Source organism: Arvicola amphibius, chromosome 3 (genome assembly GCF_903992535.2).
Source record: "Arvicola amphibius chromosome 3, mArvAmp1.2, whole genome shotgun sequence".
NCBI lineage: Eukaryota > Metazoa > Chordata > Mammalia > Rodentia > Cricetidae > Arvicola > Arvicola amphibius.
Window position 1 is genome coordinate 43978304 of NC_052049.1, and position 24376 is coordinate 44002679.

Genomic DNA, 24376 nt, shown 5'->3' on the forward strand with positions numbered 1-24376 from the left:
GAAAGGAAGTGAAGACATGAGAATCTGAGTTGGCATAGCAACGGCCCCTGCCCTAGTCAGAAGGGTGTGTCACTACACATCAGGAACGCTTCACGTCAGCTGAAATTCTGCCAAGGTCCTGAGCTGGTGGATGATGGGAGATGACGGCTACAACCTTTACTTCCCTCCAGAGCTTCACTCTCGTGTTCCAGAAACCTTAACTTGGTGCAGTTAGCTGTGCAAGGGGCTGTACACATGGGCCTGTTTGGAAAAACTTAGACTGGCGTTATTTACTTACTGAAATTGGTTCTTCCTTCTCAAATATGTCTACTCTCAAAATGCACTTGTGCTTGCTTACCTAAAAGTATGCAGTAGAATGAATGAATGAATAGCCACATTTGTTGGCACGTACCTGTAATCTCAGAATTCAGGAAACTGAAATAGGATTGTCACACATTGGAGGCTAGCCTGGGGCTGCATAGCTAGATCCTGCCATGAAAAATAAATATACAGAAAGTAAAAGAAGACTATTAAAGACAAAATCTTTGAGAGAACATCACGTCAGTTTAGTATTTTGCTATGGGCTTTCTGGAAAATAGGACAAAGGAAAACATAATACACAGATTATTGGGGACTTGAGAGATGGCCCAGTGATTAAGAGCCCTTGCTGTTCTTCCAAAGGATTGGAGTTCTGTTCCCAGCATCCACAGGAAGAGGCTCACAAGTTCAGCTTCAGATAATCTGGTGCCCTCTTCTGGCCTCTTGGGGCATCTGTACACCAGTGGCTTACATACACACAGATAAAAAATAAAATGAATCTTTTAACAAACAGAATCATCAGAAGCATTTTTCCTAAGCACTGTTTCAGAGAAAGACGTATCATGCAGACCCATAATGTAGGTGAAATCAAGCCTAAGGAATACTGTATAGTAAATGTACAAGTGGACTTCATAGGGCTGATTCTTCATTTGTTTTGTTTTGCTTGTTCAAAGGCAAAGAAAACAGCACAGTAAGGGTGAAAAAAAACACATACTTAAATAATTAGAATATAAATGTGAGCATGATAAATCCCTTAGAGGGTAGTAGAGAAATTGACATGGCAATTCAGGGGAGAGGGAGAGTCCCTTTCAAGATAAAAATAGGGACAAGCACGTGATTTATGTGTTGCAGCTGGGCTTTGAAGGCCATGGAATTTGGACATGTAAAGACCAGTGTTCTCCAATCCCTTGTTTACCAGAACTTAAAAATAGCACAGTGGGTGAGAAGGCAAAGGGTGCTCAGAACTAAGGAAAATCGGCTAAGAGCTTGGGCGTGCTGTGCCGCAGACCCTGTGGTCTGTGGAGCTCACGCTCGTCCAGTCTCACTGGGCCGAACCCAGAGTGGGTATTAGTGCCTCCTACAAGCTTTGTAAAGACATGTTGAAAATGTAGCATGGTGTTTGATATCAAGCCGTGTGATTTATAACTTCCTCCCTTCTGTCGAAGGCCTGAGAAGAGGAATACCTGGATAATTAAATACCCACATGTGGTAATAGAAAAGCTCCGTGGTCGAGCACAGGCTCAGAATGGGCCCTGGGTCCCATTCCCTGCCCCTTAAAAAGAAGCTACAAAGCCGTGTCCAAGAGGGGAAAGAGGTAGCTGAGCCACTGTTGACAAACTAAGGAGAAATGAGGATCGGTGTTCTAGATCTCCACTCCTGTAGACCCCAGTCGCTAAAGAGACTACGAGTAGTGTTGATTGTGTTCCGCTTGATTCTCCGCTGAATGAACTCCCAGTAGGAGCAGGGTGACTCCTGGACAGCACTTAGGAGAAAGCTCTTAAGCCCCATTTCAGTGCAATTGGCAGATGGGTGTGGTGCCAAGAACAGGTTGGGGGCAGTGATCAGATAAGGCCAAGTTTGGGCTGTCAGTCACCAGCTGGAACAGTTTCCAGCCTGAGCTGATTGGTCTCCGTGTGGTGTCACACCAACTTCCAGAGCAATTCTGTTCCTAACTGTCCTCACCTCTGAGCACTCTTCTCCGGCTCCCTCTCCAGTGGCCGGCGCCTCCAGTGATGGGCTTTCTCAGGTTGCTGTTCTGTGTGCCTCCCACTAATTTCTTTCCTTTAGCCGATGTCCACACACCAGCTTCCACCCACAACCCTCCCCCATCCAGCTCCTACTCAGTTTCTTTCCCTCAGCTTGGCCGGAGTCCTCTGTATCTGTATGCACATGGTCTGAGTGTAGAATGTTCCCATGTGTTCCTGTGCTTGGACACTTGGTCCCCAGGTGAGGACTCTTTTAGAGAGTTGTGGGAATCTTTAGGGGGTAGAGCCTTTCTGGGGGAAGCTCTAAAGGATGGATGTTGGGATTTTATAGCTAGCCCTGCTTCCTGTCCACTCTCACTTGCTGACTCGATGCAGTCACCTGATGCTCCTGCTGCTGCACCTACCAGGCTGTGAGGGGCTGCATTCTCTCGACTGTAAGCCCTTCTTCCCTCGAGTTGCTTCTGGTCAATTTGGTCGTAGCAAAAGTAACTAATCCACATCACATCTGTACCCTCTTAGGCAACGCAGTTCTTTCCAAGAATTGTACATTTTTCAGATGTCAGTATTTCTCTCTCCTACCCTTCAGGTTCCTATCTCCAGTTCCGTGTCACCACACTGGGACCAGCAAGGTGATCTGGGCAGTAAAAGTGCTTGCCACTACGCTTGACCTGAATCCAGTCTCCAGAACCCACAGTAGAAGGAAATCAGCAACTCGCACACACATGCACACATACACTATAGATAAGAAATCTTTAAATCACCACACTTGCACGCCCCACACCTGACACCTACCTAGTTGTCCCCCAAAGCCCACATCACTTGCCAGCCCACCCAAACCAGAAACTCTGTAGCATTTTGACTTTTACAAAATCCTGCCACTTTATTTTAATCACTGGGTTATTTCCTAATCTATTTTTTCTACTACTGCTCCTTTTAATTCTTGTTGTTTATCTAGATTACTGTGATTTACTAGAGAGTCCCTCTTGTCCTTCAAAATCAGCTCCCAGAGTGCTTAGCAGCATGCAGTTCCTTCCCGGGCCCTCAGTAAAGGTTCTCTGCTTGTGTGCTTGCTTGTTGGAAACAGATCACTCTGAAGCCCAGGCTGGCGTGGAACTAGGCTGTCTAGCCTCCAAAGTGCTGAGAGCAGAGGTGGAGCTGCTAGCTTGTCTATACTGGAAGCTTAGCTCTCTGGCATGACATCACACCGTCCCCACGGGCGCTGGAAAGTCAGCTCAGGTCTGTGCTCATTATTCTCCCCTGAGTTCCAGATGGCCACTACACTTCTCACTTGGACATTGCTGGCTTCACCAACTGAATACATTGAAAATTAATGCAACCTTCCCACCACTACCTCAAAAGGGAAAGAAAGACCCATTCTAACCTACTTCTGAATTTCAGCCTGGTGACTGCCACTATGGCGTGTCCTTGCAAAAGCAGACACCTCTTCACTCCGGGTTCCCCTCTCCTGTAGATGAAGTGGCGAGCTGTGTCCCGCCACCCGGCTCGCTTTACCCCAAATAATTACACGGAAACTGTATTCCTTTAAACACTGCCTGGCCCATTATTTTCATCCTCTTATTCACATCTTGACTAACCCACATCTAATAATCTGTGTAGCACCACAAAGTGGTGCCTTACCGGGAATATTCTAGCATACGTCCATCTTGGGCCAGAGACTCATGGCGTCTGACCTGGTGGCTGGCTTCATCGCATCTGGCTCTCTGAGAAGAGTCATTGCTACTGTCCCAGAGAGGAGAGGCTGGGCAATTGTCTGAGCCATCTACCTCACTTCCTTTTTCCTGTTCTGTCTACCCCACCTATCTAAATCTTGCCCTATCAAAAAGCCAAGGCAGTTTGTTTATTAGCCAATGAGAATCCTCCATCACTTTCCTCTTGCCTTCATGGAACTCTATCTTGTACTACTCTGTAGGCAGTAGAATCAGACTAGGCTGGCAGAGAAAGCTAAACGGCATGTTCGGGTTGAAAGAGGCGGCTTAGTAAATGGCTGGAGTTCAGCTTGGAGTGAGATCGCCTTGCTCAGCTCACATGCGCTGCTCACTTAGTCTTGGGGATGATTAACTCGGCATTTTCCGCCTCGGTTTCTTCATCTGCAGAGGGAAAAGTAATTGAGATAATGAATAGAAGCACTTAACGTGAGCACTCATTTCAGTGGGTGCTTTCCTTTGGCCTGAATGATCTTCTAAATCTAAAGAGCTATGTTGGGTAATCAGTCGTCTTCCATCTTGTTGGGAAGGTTCTTTTTATAGGCTGCTTTTTATCTTTTATTGGTTAGGATACTCTCTTCCCTGCTTTAAAAAGCAGGCTTTTAAAGTATAAGCCATCAAAATGTCTAAAATCGGTTTGCCAAGGTTCTCAATGTACTGTAGAAATGGAAGGGGTTGTGGCCACCCTCATTTCCCACTGTTGATCATGTCGTAGTGTCAGTGAGGCTGGTGGTTGGTTTCTAGGGTTACTGTGCCAGACCAGCCCTCTGATTGTGTCACTGCCTGTCTACCAAAAACGACACACGAGGATGAAAAGAAGGAGCAAGTGCTGAAGATGTCAGGCGAATGGCAGCTTTGAGAGCAAGGTCGAAAGGGGACGGTGTGACTGCGTGCAGTTTAATGCCTAGCTGCGCCCACTCTGGGCGACCTGTTTCATCTTACCTGAAATGATGTTATAGTCAGATCTGTGTCGGTGTTGTTGGGAGAGTTCAGTTCACAGAAGTTTTTATAGTGCCTGCTACATAAATATTTGACGTTATTGTTCCTATTCATAGCCAGGATAGCAGGGGTTGGCACGCAGAAGCAGCAGCAAGAGGAGTGGGTAGCTAAATGACGCAGCCTGCTGGCTCTCTGATTGCCGTGCTCACAAGTCGCAGCCTCAAGCTTGAGACATGTCACCGCATCAGTATTCCATGAATCTCCCTGGCAGTCCATTTTCAGTACGCTCTGCACTCTCCTTGCGGTAAAAGAAGATGCATAAGTCTAGGCTGAGAGTTCCTGGAGACCTGATGTTACTGCCCACTGTCCTAAAGTGAAGGATTTGAACTAGCTGGTTGCTGTGAGTCCTTCTCACTATGAGATGTGACTCTTGCTGGTCACTTCTGTTTTTTCTTACTATATTCATAGTCTACCCTTCTATATGGTTTCCCCATTATGTCTTTGAATAGCTTGTCAGTTTGAGTATGTTAATTTGGCATCCATGTATTTTCTGACCACTGGAACTAGGACCATGAATAATTGCTAATTGCTAAATAATATGTTTTTTTATTTTTTTATTTTTTGGTTTTTCAAGACAGGTTTCTCTGAAGTTTTGGAGCCTGGCCTAGAACTAGCTCTTACAGACCAGGCTGGCCTCGAACTCACAGAGATCTGCCTGTCTCTGCCTCCCGAGTGCTAGGATTGAAGGCATGCGCCAACACTGCCCAGCGCTAAATATATTTTAAGTGAGATTGGTCATGTTTAGTATGGTATGGCTGTGACTAAATATATTTAAATGTATAAAACCTTTTTATTGGGGTGAATATGTTTAAAGTACATCGTATGCAGGCAGGTATGAAGCGCTCAACCAGTAAAAATATTCAGGTAAATATAGAAAGAAAGAGCTACTTTTTGTATAAATTTTGTATCATGAATTATGTAACGAACCTCCCCGCATGCTTCAAGACTGTCAGCTCCTGACCCATGCTTTTATGCTACTTCCTCCTCCAGTTTTTCTAAATAGAGCCAACACTAAAGCTGTTTCAATCTGTAGCACTAAGAAAGAAAATAGTTTTGCAAAACCACAAAACCTCAATGCCATTGTCACATATAAAAACAAACACTTATTAGCAATTGAATCCATATTGGAAAGCAATTCAGCAATTAAGTAATCATACATAGACGACACATTCAGAAGCCATCGGTGTGTAAGCAGTGCACAGGAGGAGAATTAGTCTCCTGAGTGATTATCAAGGATTTCAGTTCTGAACAGTGTAAGCCAAATGCCAGTTGAACGTGCCAGCAGCAGTCCATGCGTGTGGAATGGCCTCCTGGGGTAGGCTGCGTGCCCTGGCCAGGCCTGGCCTGGTGAGTTACCCAAGGACTTTTTACAGAAAGAGCAGTGCTGGCTCTGCCGCTCTGTGGTCGAAGCCACCTTGACTTGGGCCACTTACCAAACTTAAAGCACATAAATCTTTTCGTATTTGTTTATATTAAATGTCTAGAGCCTGTAATCAAGTCTGTATGAAATACAAAATAAGGAGAAGTCAGGCTATTATCTTGTTGCTTTTTTCTTAGAACCTGAGTTTTCTGTTTAATTTCTTGTAATTTTGTAATATAAATCAATATGAAAGCTCTCTTCTTCCAGCAACAACTGTCAGATCGATCTCAGTCTCATGACTATATGTAGTTTTCAACATTTTCTATTCTCATAGTTTTTTTTTAAAAAAAAGATAATTTCAAAGAATCTTTTCATTTATTTATAATGAAGTTTGGAAACAAACTTTTCTATTACATTACAGATCCAAACTAATGTTACCTTTTTTGTTTGTGTGGTTTTTCAAGACAGGGTTTCTCCATAGCTTTGGAACCTGTCCTGGAACCAGCTCTTGTAGACCAGGCTGGCTTTGAACTCACAGAGAACCTCCTGCCTCTGCCTCCTGAGTCCTGGGATTAAAGGTGTACACCACCACCACCTGGCTTAATGTTACTTTTAAAATATCACCTAGTTCTTAAAAAAAATAAAAATCAACTGCCAAAAGAAGGGATTGAAATGCACGATTGTTCGTTCCTACAGTAACATAGGTGTAATGTGTTCTACGTCCAGGTCCATCTGAAGGAGGAAGTCATACACTGGCATATGGGTGGTTCTGTTTCCACAGTCATTTTTCTAGAGAGGACCAAGGAAAGGATGAACTCGGGGGAAACCCAAGACTGGCAACTGGTGCAGCTCGGTAGTAGAAAGTTTGCCTAGTACACGCAGGCCTTGGTTCAAATCCCTGGCACTTCAAAAAGAAGACAAGGACCAAGCTCAGACTGTGGAAGCTGCAGCACTCGCTCTAGTCAGCGGATGCTGTAACTCTTGTTAGAGCAAAGGGGTGCCTGGGCATGAGGATACTCGCCTGTAACCACAGCACTGTGAAGCAGGAGGATCTCACCCAGGCTATAGGTCCAGACACTGTCTCCCCGTCACTGACAAACAGGCAGGAAAAATGTGACAGTACTTTTGGGTCTATCAGGCAGCAGAGGCTTCTCAGAATAAACACCAGAGTTTGTGGCATGTTTAACTTTGAAACTCAACCATTATGATTTTTTCTAGTGGTGCCTGCAGTTTTTACCCAGTCTACAAGCAGTTCCTCTCCTTGCCAGCAGGTGGAAGCAGGAGACAGGGAATGGCATTGCTCTGCCTGCACGTGTCCCTCGGCTCTGTGGCCCCACTCCTGGCTCTCCTGATGGAGTCTGCCACTCTGTTCCTCGTTCCTGGTCTCCAGCAGTGGCCTCACCACTTGCCTCACTGACGTGGTGACTCGGTCTGAGCTTCGGAGTCATTCTAAGATGGACATGGAGCCTTTCATCTCTCGTCTGTGTTGGCTGCCTGTCATTGCAAAGCACACGCTGTGTGCAGGGTACTCTCTTCTATATTTGCCAAAAAATACAGAAACAGTGACGACAGGGACCACACTCCCAGGAAGCTCACACTGTAGGAGAATGTAGGAGAGCATGTTCCCCCCCTGAGCTGAGCAGCAGCCAGTCAGCCAGCCTTGCTGGCCTATCTATCTCCAGAGCAGTGACTGGCCAGCTGCATGCCAATAACACTTGGTGTTCACACAGGCAGGAATTCATTTAACAACAGATACTGTACCAGGTACAGTGTGAGTTTTTTTTTTCTAATAGAAAAAAAAAGAAATCAAATACTCTTTAATAAAAGGATCCTTTAAAATTTTCACTACCAAGTATAGGTCAAGTAAGCAACTGACATACAGATTCTAAACCATCACAGTATTTTCAGTAGGAGAAGACGACGTGAGTAACATTTCCTAATTTAGAAGGCCCTCTGCAGATGCTTTTCAGAATGAAACTCTGATGCTGTAGATCAATTCTGATAGCTGTTTATCCACAGAAAATCCATGTTCTCTGAGGACCTCTGATGAGTCTTTTCTATTTAGTACTCTGAGGAAGAGTTACTGCGTCCTAGGAGTGTACCTTTCGGGTGGTTTATTGATTACCCAAGAACCCTGACGGAAGCTCTGGGATGGAATGAGAACGTGCAAAAGGCAGCTGTGCAAGTGGGCTCGGCTAGAGTTGTTTCACCCTTAGGAAATGGATGGCTGAAAGCTGCCCAAGCCAACGCAGCCTGTTTTTCAGGACGGATGGAAGTTAAAGTGGGACAGTCCTGGCAGCAGTGCCTCAGGATGGTGGAGATAACACATCAGACAAGTAGTGTGTGTTTCTCCTCTTTCGTTTACTGCTCTCTCCCTGTTGAAATGCAGGGAGGCGTCCTGGCAAGAAGCTTGACATTTTACCTCTGTGGGCTGTAGTTGCAGCCTGAGTAGAGCAGAGTCGGGAGTGCGGCTCCACACTTGCTGTGTGACCTGGGCACGTTACTCTACTTCTCTGTCCTGCCTTTTGACCTGCAGGGGATACATAAGGAAATGCTGATGAACCTGTAGCAGAGTGTACGAACATACCGCATACTGGTGTTGATGGTGCACACCAGCCATTTCTGTAGCCCGTTTCTAGCTCAGATACCTAGGTGAAGCAAATGGAGGTGGATGCCGGAACTTTATGCTGGTGTCTGTGGGCATGCAGCCGTGGCCTGAGATCCAGATGCAGGCTGTTGTTGTGCCGTATGGTCCCTGAAGGCCTGAGGCAGGAAGGAGCAAAATAAAGAGACAACAGATCACCATCAGGGTGAGGGAAGGAAGAGATGCCATGATAGGGACAGAGAAGTGTTTAAGGCACGGGAAAAGGGACCAGGGCTGTAGCTGGAGTCCAGCATCCTCCCAGCACTGCAGAGGGGCTAAACAATGACAGCAGCCACTCTCTGTAAAGAGAACCATGAAAGAAGAGCCTGAGAAGAGCAGAAAAGCTGCTTTTGCCAGGACACTTCTACAGGGAGACCACGGGAGAGACGGAGGTGGGAGGTGTGTAGGGTGTAAAGGCTGAAACATAAATTGACTTATTTCCTTGAAACAGATGGGAAAAATATAGAAATGGCCACTTTGTCATGCTTAATAACTTTCCTTATTAACTCAGAAACGAAACAAAAATGGTTTCTCTGCACATTAATTCTGCAGAGTAAAAAAAGCTTTATCAAAAGCTATTTTAATGAAACATAGCTGTGTTTATTGATAGAATTTGACTTGGGCCAAGGCATTTAATTCTAGATCTAGAACATTCTGTTTATTAAATACTTCTGTCCTAAACCAAATAAAGAGATCCGTAAGTGAACAAGCAAGTTCACTGTTGGAACAGTGGTGACTAGATGCTCACCAGTGAGGACTATAACTTAGCACACGGAGGCTTGGGGGTGGGGCGCCCTGCACGGGATTCCCAAGGGCAGTGGTCCCTTCACTCTTCACATCCAGCATCTTCCAGCATGCTTGCACTTGCAACCCGCAGAGCCAGGCTGCAACCCGCACAGCCAGGCTGCAACCCGCACAGCCAGGCTGCATCACCACCCCCTGGGCGCTCAGAACTGTGTGTGATGCTCTCTGGAACTACATACTCAGATGGAACTACTAGGAGTGTGAGTGGTAGAGGGAAAGTATTGAAAAAATAAGCCTAAGAAACATTTAAACTTTTTTATTTTTATTTACATGTTGTCAGTGTGCGCATGAGCCAGGAGAGGTCATCCAGTCCCCTGGGGTTGAAGTTGAAGGTCGTTGTTAGAGCAAAAAACTATACTTGGGTCCTCTGGAAGAACAGGAATCACTCTTAACCCCTGATCCATCTCTCCAGCCCCAAGCAGGCTGTCGTGGTGGTGGGTTTGCTCTTGGTTTGTGCAAACATACCAGTTAAACAAGTTACAAAACAATGATAGAATTGGGGTCTGCAAATGCCACTAAGCCCACGTCTCTTAAGGTGTACTGGAGACACAAGGATGCAGACACTCCTTGGTGTGGCCACACCTCTGTTGGCATACGTGAGCTGAGGAGTGGTAGGCGCACAGAGAACTCCCAAATTGGGCTGAGTCGTTCAAGGAAGCTTTTTGAGTAAGATGAAGTCTGAACTGAGATCTGTAAATAGGAGATGAAGGTGATGTGGTCCCTGGGGTGAAGAGGACAAGGGGTAGCAGTTGTCTGAGAGAAGGGGAGTGCTGCAAAGGCCTGGGGAGAGCCCAGGAGTGAGGGAGCTGTCTAAGTTGTTCATGGGTAGTCATCCAGGTGGAAGAGGGAAGGCACACAATGAAAACAAGGTGAGGTGACAGAGCCAAATCCCCAGAAACTCCTGAGGAAAAGGAGCTGGAACAGTGAAGTGCCAGTAGAAGGTGGAGGTTAGGAAGAAACAGCCAGACAGGATTAAAAGTGGGGCAGTCATCCCAGAAGCCAGGGGAGGGGATGTTCAGAAAAGGCCGAAAGGTTGCTGTCCTTTAATTCCAGCTTTTGGGAGTCTGGGGCAGAAAGAATGCAAGTTTGGAGGTAGCCTAAGCTGCATAAGGAAAACCTATGTCAAGGAAAAAAAAATCAAAGTTCAAGCATTAGTGAAGACAGTGGGTTTTTTGTTTGTTTGTTTGTTTTTAAGGGGAAGGAATAGAAACAACTGTCTTGTATTAAAAAATTAAGTACTAAAAAAATGCCAGTGAGAATTATTAGAAATCATTAGGGCCCCTGGTGAAAGCATTCTCTTTTTTGTAGGCCAGGACCGATGGTAAAGGATAAGGACAGGACGGCTGTACCATGCTCAGATCTGGTGGGTGGAAGATGGGGGTAGTGTCTGATGGGGTCCCAGGGTCCGGGGGGTGGGGAGGGTGTTCTGAGCGAGCGCATCCTCTTAGTCTTCTTGAGCTGAGTGCAGGTACAGGAAGGCAAATCAGGGCCATGAAAGATAACAGCCAGGCTCCAAGGTGACATGACGGGGGCGCCTGTAGGATGAAAAGACACAGGGACGAACAGAGTAAAGGTGCAGGAAATGACCGGTGGAGCATCACAGTGGTTCAGAGGGCGAGGAAGATAGGAGGCTGTGGTTAAAGAATAGGCTGCTGCTATCCTCTCAGAGGAATGTCTGCAAGCAGTGGGGAGAAAAATGCCCGTGAGCATTCTTAGAAGCAGATTATGGAGCTGAAGCTGAGGGGGTGGCATGGCTTGTCCACCTTCCTGAAACCTCTCCAGCATGACTGAAGAGCCAGGAGAAGGCTCAGCGATCAAGAGTATGCACTGTTCTTCCAGAGAACTTGCATTCTCAGCACCCACATGGTGCTCCATGTTCTGGGGTCTGCCTCCAGTTCCGGGGGTCCAGCACCTTCTTCTGGTTGGTGCAGGCACTGCACACATGTGAGGCAAACACTCACACACATAAAATAAAGATGACTAAAGTGTTTCTTAATAAAACTTTTTAAAAGTTGGCATAAGACTATGTGGTCCAGTCTTAGAACCATGTGCCGAGCAGAGGTCAGAGGTCAGGTGATGACAGTGGCAGAGAGCTGGTGAGAGACATAGCAGGAAAGCAGCGGCCTTGCAGGAATAGGATGGGGAAACCCCTCTAAAGATCTCCAAAGCATACCTTGTCAGGTCTGCTTATATAAGACCTGAGAGAACGAGTCACTGTTTTGGTGGATGGAGCAACCCAACCTTCAGGAATCCAGGTGTGTTTATCATCTCTTTTGCTCTGATGGAAAACCTGAGGCACACAGCATCAAAGGAAGTTCTGTTTTGGTTCTTGGGTTCAGAAGTTTGAGTCAATAGTTGCTTGATGCTGTTACTTTGACCTCTCACGGCACAAGTGAAGTGCAGCATAGTTGGTGTGTGTGCCAGAAGGGGCTCTGTCTACCTCAGGGAGGCTGGGAAGTAGAGCTCGTCAAGGGGCCGAAGTCCCCAGTTCCTCTCTAAGGGCATTCCCCCATACTAATGTGTGACAAAGGCAGTTTAAGAAGGATTTATTTTGGCTCTCAGTTCCCGGGTCCAGGCCACCATGATGGGGAAGTCACAGCAAGTAGGTCAGTGGCCACACTGCATCTGCAGTCGGAAAGCAGAGTGCTTAATGCCGGCCCTCAGCCGCCTTTCTCCTTAATGCAGTCTGGGACCCAGCCCATGGAATGGTACCATCTATATCGAGGGTGGGTCATCTTACCATAGTCAACCTAATCTCTCAGACATGCCATGAGGGATTCTAGAACTTGTCAACCAGACAACCAGTATTAATAATGTCCTTCCACTTCTGCCCGTCTCCTAAAGGTTTCCCAAGTCCCCGGGAGCACCATGGGATCAGAAACTAAGCCTTTAGTTGGGGGCGACACTTAAGTCCCAAGGACTAGCCTGGCAAGATGGTCATGCCTGAATCCCAGATGGGGATTGTAAGGGGTTTTAGAAGGCTGAGGCAGGAGTAGCATGAATGTGATGCGAGCCTGGGCAATCCAACACTTCCAGGCTAGCCTGTACTATACAGAGAGGCCACAGTTAATCCAAACCATAGCAGTCGGTTTCTGTTAGGACCAAGTTGAAAAGGCAGTGCTCTGTGCTACAGGTGGGGTGAAGGGAAGCTTGAGTACTGAAGAGAGCCTCACCAGCTAGAGCACAAAACACCTGCCATAGGGACAGAACCTGTGGCAGTCAAAGGGCTGGTGAGAGGGCTCAGGATAAAGGAGCTTGCCACCAAAACTCCTGAATTTGAGGCCCAAGACACACATGATGGAAGAAGTAACCCAGCCTCTCTAAGCTGCCCTTTGACCTCCATGGGTACAGTGTGGTGTTCTCTCTCTCTCTCTCTCTCTCTCTCTCTCTCTCTCTCTCTCTCTCTCTCTCTCTCTCTCTCTCTCTCTCTCTCTCTCTCTCTCCCTCCTTCCCCTTTTCTCCCCCCTCTCTCTTTTTTTTTTTTGGTTTTTCGAGACAGGGTTTCCCTGTAGTTTCTAGAGCCTGTCCTGGAACTAGCTCTTGTAGACCAGGCTGGCCTTGAACTCAGAGATCCGCCTGCCTCTGCCTCCCGAGTGCTGGGATTAAAGGCGTGCGCCACCACCGCCCGGCTCTCCCTCCTCTCTTATACACACACACACACACACACACACACACACACACACACACACTCTAAAGAAAGAAAGAAAGAAAGAAAAAGAAAGGAAAGAAAGAAAGAAAGAAAGAAAGAAAGAAAGAAAGAAAGAAAGAAAGAAAGAAAGAAAGGGGGGTTGGGGACAGAGAGAAAGCTGTAGGTTTACACACGTTTGTTGTACTGAAATGAAGTACCAAGAACTTGGGTAAAATCTTCTAACGTCATTTCTCTTGGTAAGTACAGTTAATAGATAAGATTAACTTTCAATTTAGAAGTAATAGTATAATCACTCACAGAATAAGCCCACCCTCAAGCACACATAGAAACATTTAAAAAAAAATCTTCAAGCAAGATTTTTAGTCTCTCATGTGTAATGGTGCATGCCTTTAATCATAGCAGGCAAGAGGCAAAGGAGGGTGGATCTCTTGAGTTCCAAGTCAGCCTGTTCTGTATACATCATAACAAGTTCCAGGCCACCTGTTTTAAAAAAAAAAAAAATTTAAGAGAATAGAGAGATGGCTCGGGAGCTAATGGCATGAACTGTTTCTGCAGAGGACCTAAGTTCAGATCCACGTACCCAGTCAGGCAGCTCACAATCACTGTAACCTTAGCACCTGGGTATCCAACCCTATCTTACACTTTCTTAGGAAAGTGCAGTCTGTGAGGTGTGTGTGTGTTTTGTGTCTTAATTTTTCAATGAAATCTTTAAAATTAAGGGCATAAACTATAAATAATCTCATAAACATAAAGCCGTGTGAAGCACCCTAACCCCCACATCTGTGCAGCGTGCATTTCCCTGCCGCTCACGAAGAGTCGCTGGTTTGCATCACAGTCCTTACACTTCCTGAAAAAGGACCCGATTCTTTGAAATGCTTGGCTGGTGTTTCTGTTCCAGTTGTGTTATCAGTGCCTTTCCTGGTGCTCCCAGGAAGGACTGCAAGTCTTTTCCTTGCACCTTGTTCTTGAAAACATTGTTCTTCCTCCTTTTCTCAGTACTGTGAGGACTAGGCGGTGTTTAACACTGCCTGCCTCCTAAGGTGACTCCAGATGACTTCTCCCTTCTTGTCTCTCTCCGCCCTTTTTCCTTCCAGAGAAGGCACACAAGGCCCTGGTTTGCAGCTAAATAGGAATGTGTACCCTTGGGATAGCACACTCAAGACTGTAGGTGTGCCACACACTGGCAGGTAGCATTTCAGGACACCTAGACTGGGCTGTCCATGGGCCCTGTTGGCAGGGGCAGGGTGGAAGTGCTGTCAGTACTGTCCAGTGTGAGATCCGCTCACCAGAAGTCGCGCTGAATATTTGATATATACTCGGTACAGCCGAGGCACTAAACTGTTCTGTCAAATAACATAAGAAGACCCTGTGCTGGCCAGCAGGAGTGCAGCGGAAGGTGCTGCCCGGTGGCTGAAGGCTTCACGAAGGAAGGAAGTGGGTTGAGAAGGAGCAAGTGAGCCTTGGGAAGTGCAAGGCTGGGCTCTGTCTGCAACTGGAGAAATCAAAATTAAATTGGGCCACTAATTCCATTAACTTCGGAAGCTGAGGCAAAAGAGCTACATGTTTAAAACTAGTTTGGGCTACCTTAGAACCTGTGTTTAAAACCAGAGAGTTAAAATAAAATTTAAAGAGTTCTACGCTATAAAAGGAGCCTAGGCTTGAACTATGGTCCAACGAGCTGTAAAGACAGATAATCTCATCAGAGCAGTGGGTGAGGAAGAGAACTCTGTGAGCAGTAGAATCAGGATTAAAGGGAATACTGACAAAATAGCCAGACCAGAAGTAAATAAAATGAACAGCTCTTCCCGAGTGGGAAGGGCTTGATTGAATGCAGGCCTTAGCCCAAGACTACAGAGAAACATTTGGCAAAAACTAGAAATATTTTCCAAATATTTCAAAGAATGGGGTCCATTTACAGGAAGTGTACAGACCATGTAATCCAGTCCAGGAACGCTTTAGGGAAATGTGTATCATCGGGATGTGGGCAGTGTTACATTTTACATGGGCCTTTGATGTGGCCCTGGCTCCAGCAAGAATATTTTCTTGTATGAATGTTTCCATTGTAACAATGAAGGAAGGTATGGTGTTGCTGTGTTTGTTTGTTTTATCCATCCTGGCTCGTTTCACATGTGTAATGAGCCCTGTGCAAGGTGGGGATTTGTTAGGGGAAAATGTGACGTCAGAGATGTTTGAGAAAATCCCCATCTGGTGTACAGTACAAGACAACGGCACAGTAACCGAGCAGGTCGATGACAGTGTCTGTGGTGGATGGCACAGATGCACGGTGACAGAGCTGAGATTTGAGGAAATACAGTAGCCAAAGGCGCCTTGGCAGATGGAAGAGGTGGGCCTTCAACATGCTTCCCAGGCCAATGAATCCAGTGGGTCGGAACATTTCTCAAACTACGGTCCACAAAACGTTTCATGGTATTAACTCAGAATTCACTGTGCTGTGCTCATTTGTCCTGCAGGTCTGTGTGCCCCTGTCCGAGTGTCTTCACTCCTTTGCCCGAGCTCTCCATTGGTCTTAGGGACACAGGAGATGCTCGCCCTCACGTATGCACCTTCCTGTCTCTCCCACTGTGCTCCGCTATTATTTCTTGGTTAGAAGCTTCATACAATTTTTTAAAGTTTCATGAAGAAAAGGAGGCAATAGAGGAGGAGAGAAGTGGTAAAGGGTCCAGAATTCTGAAGAAGAAAAACAAGATGTTTTAACTCAGGCAAGCAGGTTTCTGAGGCCTAGGTTGTGGTTTTCAGATCATGTACTTAGTAACCCCCGTATGGGCTTGTGCTGTGCCTCCTGCTTTCAGCCCTTGGGAGCAAAGGTCAAAAGTTCTCGCAAGATTCTCAAAAGAAAAACTCAGTTGCCCACCTGGGAGCACCTCTCAAAGACTGCAAAGGAAATTAGTATACCGGCATCCAAAATGTTGAAAGAACTTGGAAGTGTAACACAGGAAACGAAGGATAGCTAAGTGAAGGCAGGAGAGAAAAAACATAGATAACTCAAAGAGAAAATACTCAGGGAAAATGTTAGAGTATTAGGAAATCACCCGTTTCTGTCGCCTTCATCAGGTGACAAGAATTAACAAATCCTCAAAGATACTAAGATAAAATCCAAGGTAAGAAAAGGGTTACCCAGCCAACAAAATGGTTCAGCAGGTAAAAGTGCTTGCTAAGTACAAGTCTGACCAAGTTCAGTTTCTGGAACCCGTGTAGAGGTCAGGATGCAGGAGTGTGCATCTGTAATCCCCGTATTTTTGTGGAGGGATGGGACACAGAGTAGGGACACTTACCAGGAGCTGGCAGGCCCGCCAGCCTGGAGTGCAGAGCTACAGCAACAGAGCCATCAAGAGACCACTCATCTCAGCAAGGTGAAATGCAGGAAGTGACTCTGGACACTTGTCCTCTGACTCCATGTGTGTGCCATGGCCGTTAGGTACCTGCTCACATGCACCAAACAAATATTTTAATATTTGTTAATTTAATATTAGGGTAAAATGCTTAGTATGTCCTGTTGACTGTAGCATTGTGGTTTCTCCTTTCTGGTACCCTGAATTCAGGGGAAAACATTATGTTAAAGAGAGGGTAGCTTTCCCTAGTTGCAGTGGAGACCATGCTAGCTTTTGTCCCTTTGGCCACATGGAAGCTCTCTACTTAAGGGTGTTAAGGGCAGATATGATACAACCAAACAGCAACCTTTTGACAAGCGTTTGGAAGTAAGTGAAAAACAGGGAAGACTGATAGAGTGAAAAAAGTATGAAATCATTTTATTTCAAAGCTACTTAACAATAATGAAAATTTGTTCATAGTTACTGACCTGTTCTAAAGATAGTGATAGAGCAGAAATTCTATATTTCAGACAGTGCTCCCACATTTGCTGTCCCTGTGCCCAGCAACCCCAAGGCCAGCCTTTTCAGCCGTGCAAGGGGGACCTTGATGGAAGCAGTCAGTCTTGGTCACAGCTGACTCTTTCTCAGTCCTCTACTGACCGTATCCATGAGGGGCTGCAGGGATAATTTTGTTAGAAAGTTAAAGCCCACAGTGAACGTCATATCCCTTCATCATCACAATGAAAGCATTTATATGAGAAAAATTTTTTACTAGAGCCAGAGCCACATCAAAACCCCATGTAAAATGCTACAAAGCCCACATCCCTATAATATGTATTTCCTTAAAGTGTTCCTGGATTGTATTACATGGATTCAACATTAAGTTCAGTCTTTCACTTCTTATACTCTGACCTCTACAGGACTATGACTATTACTACTACTGTACCACTACTATACTATCTATTACTGTACTATTATACTATCTACTACTGTACTACTATACTATCTACTACTATACCACTACTATACTATCTACTACTGTACCACTACTATACTATCTACTACTGTACCACTACTATACTATCTACTACTATACCACTACTATACTATCTATTACTGTACTACTATACTATCTACTACTGTACTACTATACTATCTACTACTATACCACTACTATACTATCTACTACTGTACCACTACTATACTATCTACTACTGTACTACTATACTATCTACTACTGTACCACTACTATACTATCTACTACTGTACCACTACTATACTATCTACTACTGTACCACTACTATACTATCTACTACTGTACCACTACTATACTATCTACTACTGTACCACTACTATACTATCTACTACTGTACCACTACTATACTATCTACTACTGTACCACTACTATACTATCTACTACTGTACCACTACTATACTATCTACTACTGTACCACTACTATACTATCTACTACTGTACCACTACTATACTATCTACTACTGTACCACTACTATACTATCTACTACTGTACCACTACTATACTATCTACTACTGTACCACTACTATACTATCTACTACTGTACCACTACTATACTATCTACTACTGTACCACTACTATACTATCTACTACTGTACCGCTACTATACTATCTACTACTGTACTGCTACTATACTATCTACTACTGTACTACTACTATACTATCTACTACTGTACTACTAAACTACCATACTACTACTATTCTACCTACTACTGTACTACTACACCACGACCAATACAGTACTGCAGTGCTACACCACTATACTACTACTGTACTAATGTACTACTACTCTACTACTGCTGTCACTACTGCTGCTGCTCTTTCTCCTCCTTCACTTCTTCTTCCTTTACCAGTTGGGATTCTATATGAAGCGCAGAAATCTGAAACTAGACTTAAGCTGTCTTAAAGAACAGAGCGGATGAATGACTCACACAACTGGAAAGTCTGGCTCTGGGTCCGGCTTCAGAGTTAGCTGATCTAGGAGCTCAGTGATATCATTAAGTATTTAGTTTCTTCCTTTTCCACTCACGGTGTTTATTTCATCGTAAATCACACCCTCCTCTTTCTCATAGGATGGCTGCCAGCTACAGTCGGGCACGGACTTTCTCAGCGTCAGAGGGGGAGAATGGGACCGCTCTCTCTCAGCAGTCCATCCGTGCATTCTAGGGTTAGAGGCAGTCCGTCACCTTAAAACAGCTTGGACTATGGGTACACTGGGAGGAAATATTTGCCAAGTATTTCAAAGAATTTAGGTCAGTTTGAAGGAGGTATACAAATCATATAACACTATAAGAAAAGAAGAAAGAAGTGTTTGTAGGTAGGAGCAAGAGGAATGACAAGAAGCCCATGCACATCTGACCAACTATGTACTCTCAACTCCATTAGTGTTTCCCATGTGAAATAGAACCCAGCTTTGTCATATTCTGCTGCAACTCTTCCTTTCTTTCCTGACCGTGAAGAAAATATTCCCCCTATATCTTCTCCTTTCCACACCCTACACTACAAAGAAGGGAAGCATAGCCTAAGATACCTGCAGAACACACACACGCATGCATACATGCACACACACACATGGCCTTGGGTTGATCCCCAGAAACAAAGAAACTCTTTGAGGCTCCCAATCTGTGGCCTGTGTTAGCTGTCCTCTTCCAACAAGGTGGTTTGCGCCCCTCTGTTTTCAGAGACTGGTTTCTGGTTCGGTCTTCTACTCCCAGGTCCAGCCAACAAGCTGCTGACTCCAGTGTTCACACAGTCTATCCAAACTGGACTCAGTCATTTCCACTCTGCAGCTAACATGAGCTACATAGTTAAAGGAAATTCCCTGTGGCTTATACTGCTTTGCTTTTTGACTTTATACTACTACTTTTCCCTTAAAGTTAGATTGATCTGTCTGTCTGTCTGTCTGTCTGTCTGTCTGTCTATCTATCTATCTATCTATCTATCTATCTATCTGTCATCTATCTAGGGTTGTGCATGCCGTGTGTGAGTACAGGTGTCCTCAGAGACCAGAGGTGTAGGATTTCCTGGAGCTAGAGTTACAAGTAGCTGTGAGCCACCTGGCATGGCTGATGGGAATTCATTGTGGCTTCTCTGGAAGAGCAGTAAGTGCTCTTAACTGCGGATCCATCTTTTCCGCCCCAGCCATTGAATCTTTATTTTTTGCTTTGTTTTTCAAGACAAGGTTTCTTTGTGTAACAGTCCTGGCTGTCCTGGAACTCGATTCATAGACCAGGCTGGCCATAGCATTAGGAAGGTTCAGAACTACTAGCCTAATAGTTATTTTGTAAGACTGAGTTGACTCCCCCCCCCATTCCCCAAGACAGGGTTTCTCTGCTTTGGAGGCTGTCCTGGAACTTGCTCTGTAGAACAAACTGACCTCGAACTCACAGAGATCTGCCTGGCTCTGCCTCCTGGGTGCTGGGATTAAAAGCGCGTGCCATCACTCCCAGTGCCATTGAATTCTTACAGCCAAAAGCTCATATTTTTACTGTCACATCATGGCTGCCATTTCACCAGTACTGTTAGTTGTACCAAGACTGGAGTTTCTTGTCTCTAAAACTGCCCTACCTGTGTTTTATATCCCATTCCCACCTGAAGCTTGTGTTACACATATCTTTCCGTTGATGGAACATTTTATTCCAAGTAAAATCATAAAAGGATTTCTTTTTGAAACATCTTTTGCTGTGCGACAAGGCCTTTGAGGTCTGTAGGGCTTAATTGTTGGTTCTCACTCTTCCCTTTGCATACTCTATAAACCACATCTTTTTCAGATTTACCATTTTGTTTTGTGTTTTAAGTCTATGCATATCCATGAGCCTGGGGTGAGGAGGAGGAGCACCTGAGTGCAGTGCCCACAGAATCCAGGAGAGGGCGTCAGAGTCCCTGGCGCTGGAGTCACAAGCAGTCATGTCTGCCCAACATGGGTGCTGAGACCCCAGCTGGATCCTCTGCAGAGCCGTCTGTGCACTTAGCTCCTGAGCCTAACCCGCATCTTCAATTTCCACTGTTGACTTTTTAAGGAGTGAAAATTTAAAGACAAACTAAGTAATATGAAATCAGAGGCCTTATAAGTATTTATATTTTTTTACCCAGTGTTTTACATTGACCAGTTATTGTTATTGGTTTTTCAGTAATTAACTGCCTTTTAAAATGTTTTTAAACATTTTATCTCAGAAAAAAAGAGATTCTTTATTTCAATACATTTAATTAGATATTTAAATTACACCTTAATACATATGAGCAAATTTGGAACAATCTTAATCTTATTCTACTGATAACAAAAGAAATGTAGCCAGGCAGTGTGGTGGCACATGCCTTTTATCTCAGTACTCAGAAGGCAGAGGCAGGCAGATCTCTGTGAGTTTGAGTTCAGCCTGGTCTACAGAGCAAGTTCCAGGACAGCCAAGCCTGCACAGAGAAACCCTGTCTAGAAAAACAAACAAGAAAAAGTGTTTCCCCTGAGAAACACTGTGAGAGAAGGTGAGGTCAGCATTGGGTCTCGCCTGTCCTCTTGTGTAGCCTTTCTACTTCTTGCTGTCCTTGCTGTCTTGGCTGCATCTGCAGAGAATCTGCCTCCTCCAGTGTCATGCCCCAGCACTCCCAGCTCAGGCTCTGGCCAAAGCTGGGGACATGATCCTTTAGTTGTCTTCCCCCAAGACTCTTGCCGTCTCCCTGCTTCTTGTCTCCCTGCTTGCTTCTGTAGCTTCCTCCAGCCTCACTGATGACATAGGGCTAGAGCCTGCGTCTTCTGCTCTGGCTCAGGTCAGCCTTCCCTGTAAGTGCAGCAGTTACCTTTAATACCAGTGAGTTCCACTCTCCTGCACTTCCAATGTAACCTGTTCGTCCATGCCTTACTTTCTCATGCTTTCCCAAGTCCCTTGTGTTCTCGCTGCACCACAAGCCTTGCCCTTGAGTCTTCCCCTGCTCTCTTCATGCCGTGATATATTGTCTGTACCTCAGTTTTATGTCACTCCCCTTCTCCCACTTTCTAATTCAGTGTCCCTTACTCATTTGGAGAAGTGACTGAATAAGATATAAAGCTCATCACGTCTCTCACCGAATGAAAGCCTGTCAGTGGCTCTTCTGCCTTTGGAGTAAGTGTGAGAGCAGGACTAGGGTAGAGCGCAGTGGTAGACACGCACCTTGTGTGCATTCGGCCCAAGTTCCAATCTTTAGTGCTGCAGAAAACCAACCAAAACAGATCGACATGAGCCACAGAGCAAGGTTGGATGATTCTGATGATTCACAAGGTGCTGAGTTGGCTCCTTCCTCTTTATCTTCAACCTTCTCTGTCACATTCTTTGAACTTTGAGTAGTTCGACTTGTTCAGTACTCTAGAACACTGATTTTCACACTCTCCAGAGTAGTTGACCCATTTGTAGTCTCCAGCGTTCCCTCTGCCTAACTATCTTAGCGCTCATCACAGAGCAGTGAAATTGCAATTACTGCTGTGACTTTTCTTCCTTATTAGTCCACCAGGGGCCTGCGGTCAGATTGTCATTTTACCCTCTGTACCCCTCACAACGGCTGCACACATCTAGTTTATGTCTCTGAAGAACTGTGGAAGGAAGAAGTTTTACCACATGGAAAATGCTTTGATCATGCCCAAACATTCACTATGTAATTGTTAGCTAGTAAATATGACACTGTTTTTTCTAAACTGTAAAGTTGGGGTAGAAGTTGAAGTTGGGGAAAAGAGAGAGAAAGTTACACATACAAGCAAAGTGTCAATATTTTTAATTGGGATAGCTAAGGGAATAAGGACTGGTCTGCTTATTTTTTTTCTTTTATTAAAATGTGGTATCTATACTAGATACAAATTACTATTTTTATTTATACAGAATTATGAGGGAGATTAATATCTAATATGGAAAGAAGAATGTAATGTTCTTTAGCAAAACCTGTAATTTAAAAAAAATAAAAAATATAGATATACACAAGCTATATCTATGTGTATAGTAGATAGAAACTTGCAAAGGAGAGAGCAGTTTAATTTTTAATTATTTATTTATTTTATTGGTGTTTTGCTTGCATCTATGTCTGTGTGAAGGTGTCAGATCCCCTGGAACTGTAGTTACAGATAGTTGTGAACTGCCACATGGGTGCTGGGAATTGAATCCATGTTCCCTGGTAGAGCAGCCAGTTTCTTCTGACATAACTTCTTCTGTATAATTTCATATATTGAAGTCCATGTTTGCATAGTAAAAATTCCACTAAAACTATAATTATGCAAGGAAATAGTAAATAACCTTTTCACATCTTTTTTCTTTAGGAAAGAGTTGTTTCTTTTTTGAAAAGTTGTTACTTGCTATCTCATTTCATTATATGTTTATTTTTTGACAAGATGTTCTTAATTTCTATTCTTTTTTTTTTCCAATTCTTTTTAGAGCTGGTGGTTCCAGGATTCTGCTCAAAATGACGTTGGGAAGAGAGGTGTCTCCTTTTCAGGCTGCATCTTCCTACACGGCGGCTGGCAGGAACGTTCTGAGGTGGGACCTTTCTCCAGAGCAGATCAGGACAAGGACAGACGAGCTCATCACACAGACCAAGCAGGTGTATGATGCTGTGGGGACAATCGACCTGAAAGAAGTAACTTACGACAACTGTCTGCAGGTGCTGGCCGACGTCGAGGTGAAGTACATAGGTGGGTGGAGACGCAAGCATACGGTGCTTCCTTGTGGAATCTGTAACATTTCACCCTTCTTGTCTGAACAGTCAGCTGTCCACTTTGACAACAAATTGACTCTTATACAGGGTTGATTATTGCTTAGAATTAAATTAACTAAGGCATGTGAGCCTCAGTAGGTGCTGAACTGTGTGCACTGTCCTCACCCTACAGTCAGTGTGCACTGTCCTCACCCTGTAGTGTGCACTGTCCTCACCCTACAGTGTGCACTGTCCTCACCCTGCAGTGTGCACTGTCCTCACCCTGCACATGTGCATTGTCCTCACCCTGCACTGTGTGCACTGTCCTCACCCTGCACTGTGTGCACTGTCCTCACCCTGCACATGTGCACTGCCCTCACCCTGCAGTGTGCACTGTCCTCACCCTGCACATGTGCATTGTCCTCACCCTGCACTGTGTGCACTGTCCTCACCCTGCAGTGTGCACTGTCCTCACCCTGCACTGTGTGCACTGTCCTCACCCTGCAGTGTGCACTGTCCTCACCCTGCACTGTGTGCACTGTCCTCACCCTGCAGTGTGCACTGTCCTCACCCTGCACTGTGTGCACTGTCCTCACCCTGCAGTGTGCACTGTCCTCACCCTGCACTGTGTGCACTGTCCTTACCCTTCAGTCAGTGTGCACTGTCCTCACCCTGCACTGTGTACACTGTCCTCACCCTGCAGTGTGCACTGTCCTCACCCTGCAGTGTGCACTGTCCTCACCCTGCACTGTGTACACTGTCCTCACCCTGCACTGTGTACACTGTCCTCACCCTGCAGTGTGCACTGTCCTCACCCTGCACTGTGTGCACTGTCCTCACCCTGTAGTGTGCACTGTCCTCACCCTTCAGTCAGTGTGCACTGTCCTCACCCTGCAGTGTGCACTATCCTCACCCTGCAGTGTGCACTGTCCTCACCCTGCACTGTGTACACTGTCCTCACCCTGCACTGTGTACACTGTCCTCACCCTGCAGTGTGCACTGTCCTCACCCTGCAGTGTGCACTGTCCTCACCCTGCACTGTGTACACTGTCCTCACCCTGCACTGTGTACACTGTCCTCACCCTGCAGTGTGCACTGTCCTCACCCTGCACTGTGTACACTGTCCTCACCCTGCAGTGTGCACTGTCCTCACCCTGCACATGTGCACTGTCCTCACCCTGCAG

At 45.4% G+C, this 24376-nt stretch overlaps 1 protein-coding gene across 1 annotated transcript in view; it reads left to right on the forward strand.

Moving 5' to 3' along the window:
- The window catches only part of Nln (neurolysin), an 88809-nt gene that overhangs the window by 12527 nt on the left and 51906 nt on the right, over positions 1–24376 (forward strand). Inside the window, exon 2 of the mRNA XM_038321902.1 lies at positions 22934–23190. Within this exon, the coding sequence (XP_038177830.1) occupies positions 22934–23190 (257 nt within the window). The remainder of the gene's footprint in view (positions 1–22933; positions 23191–24376) is intronic.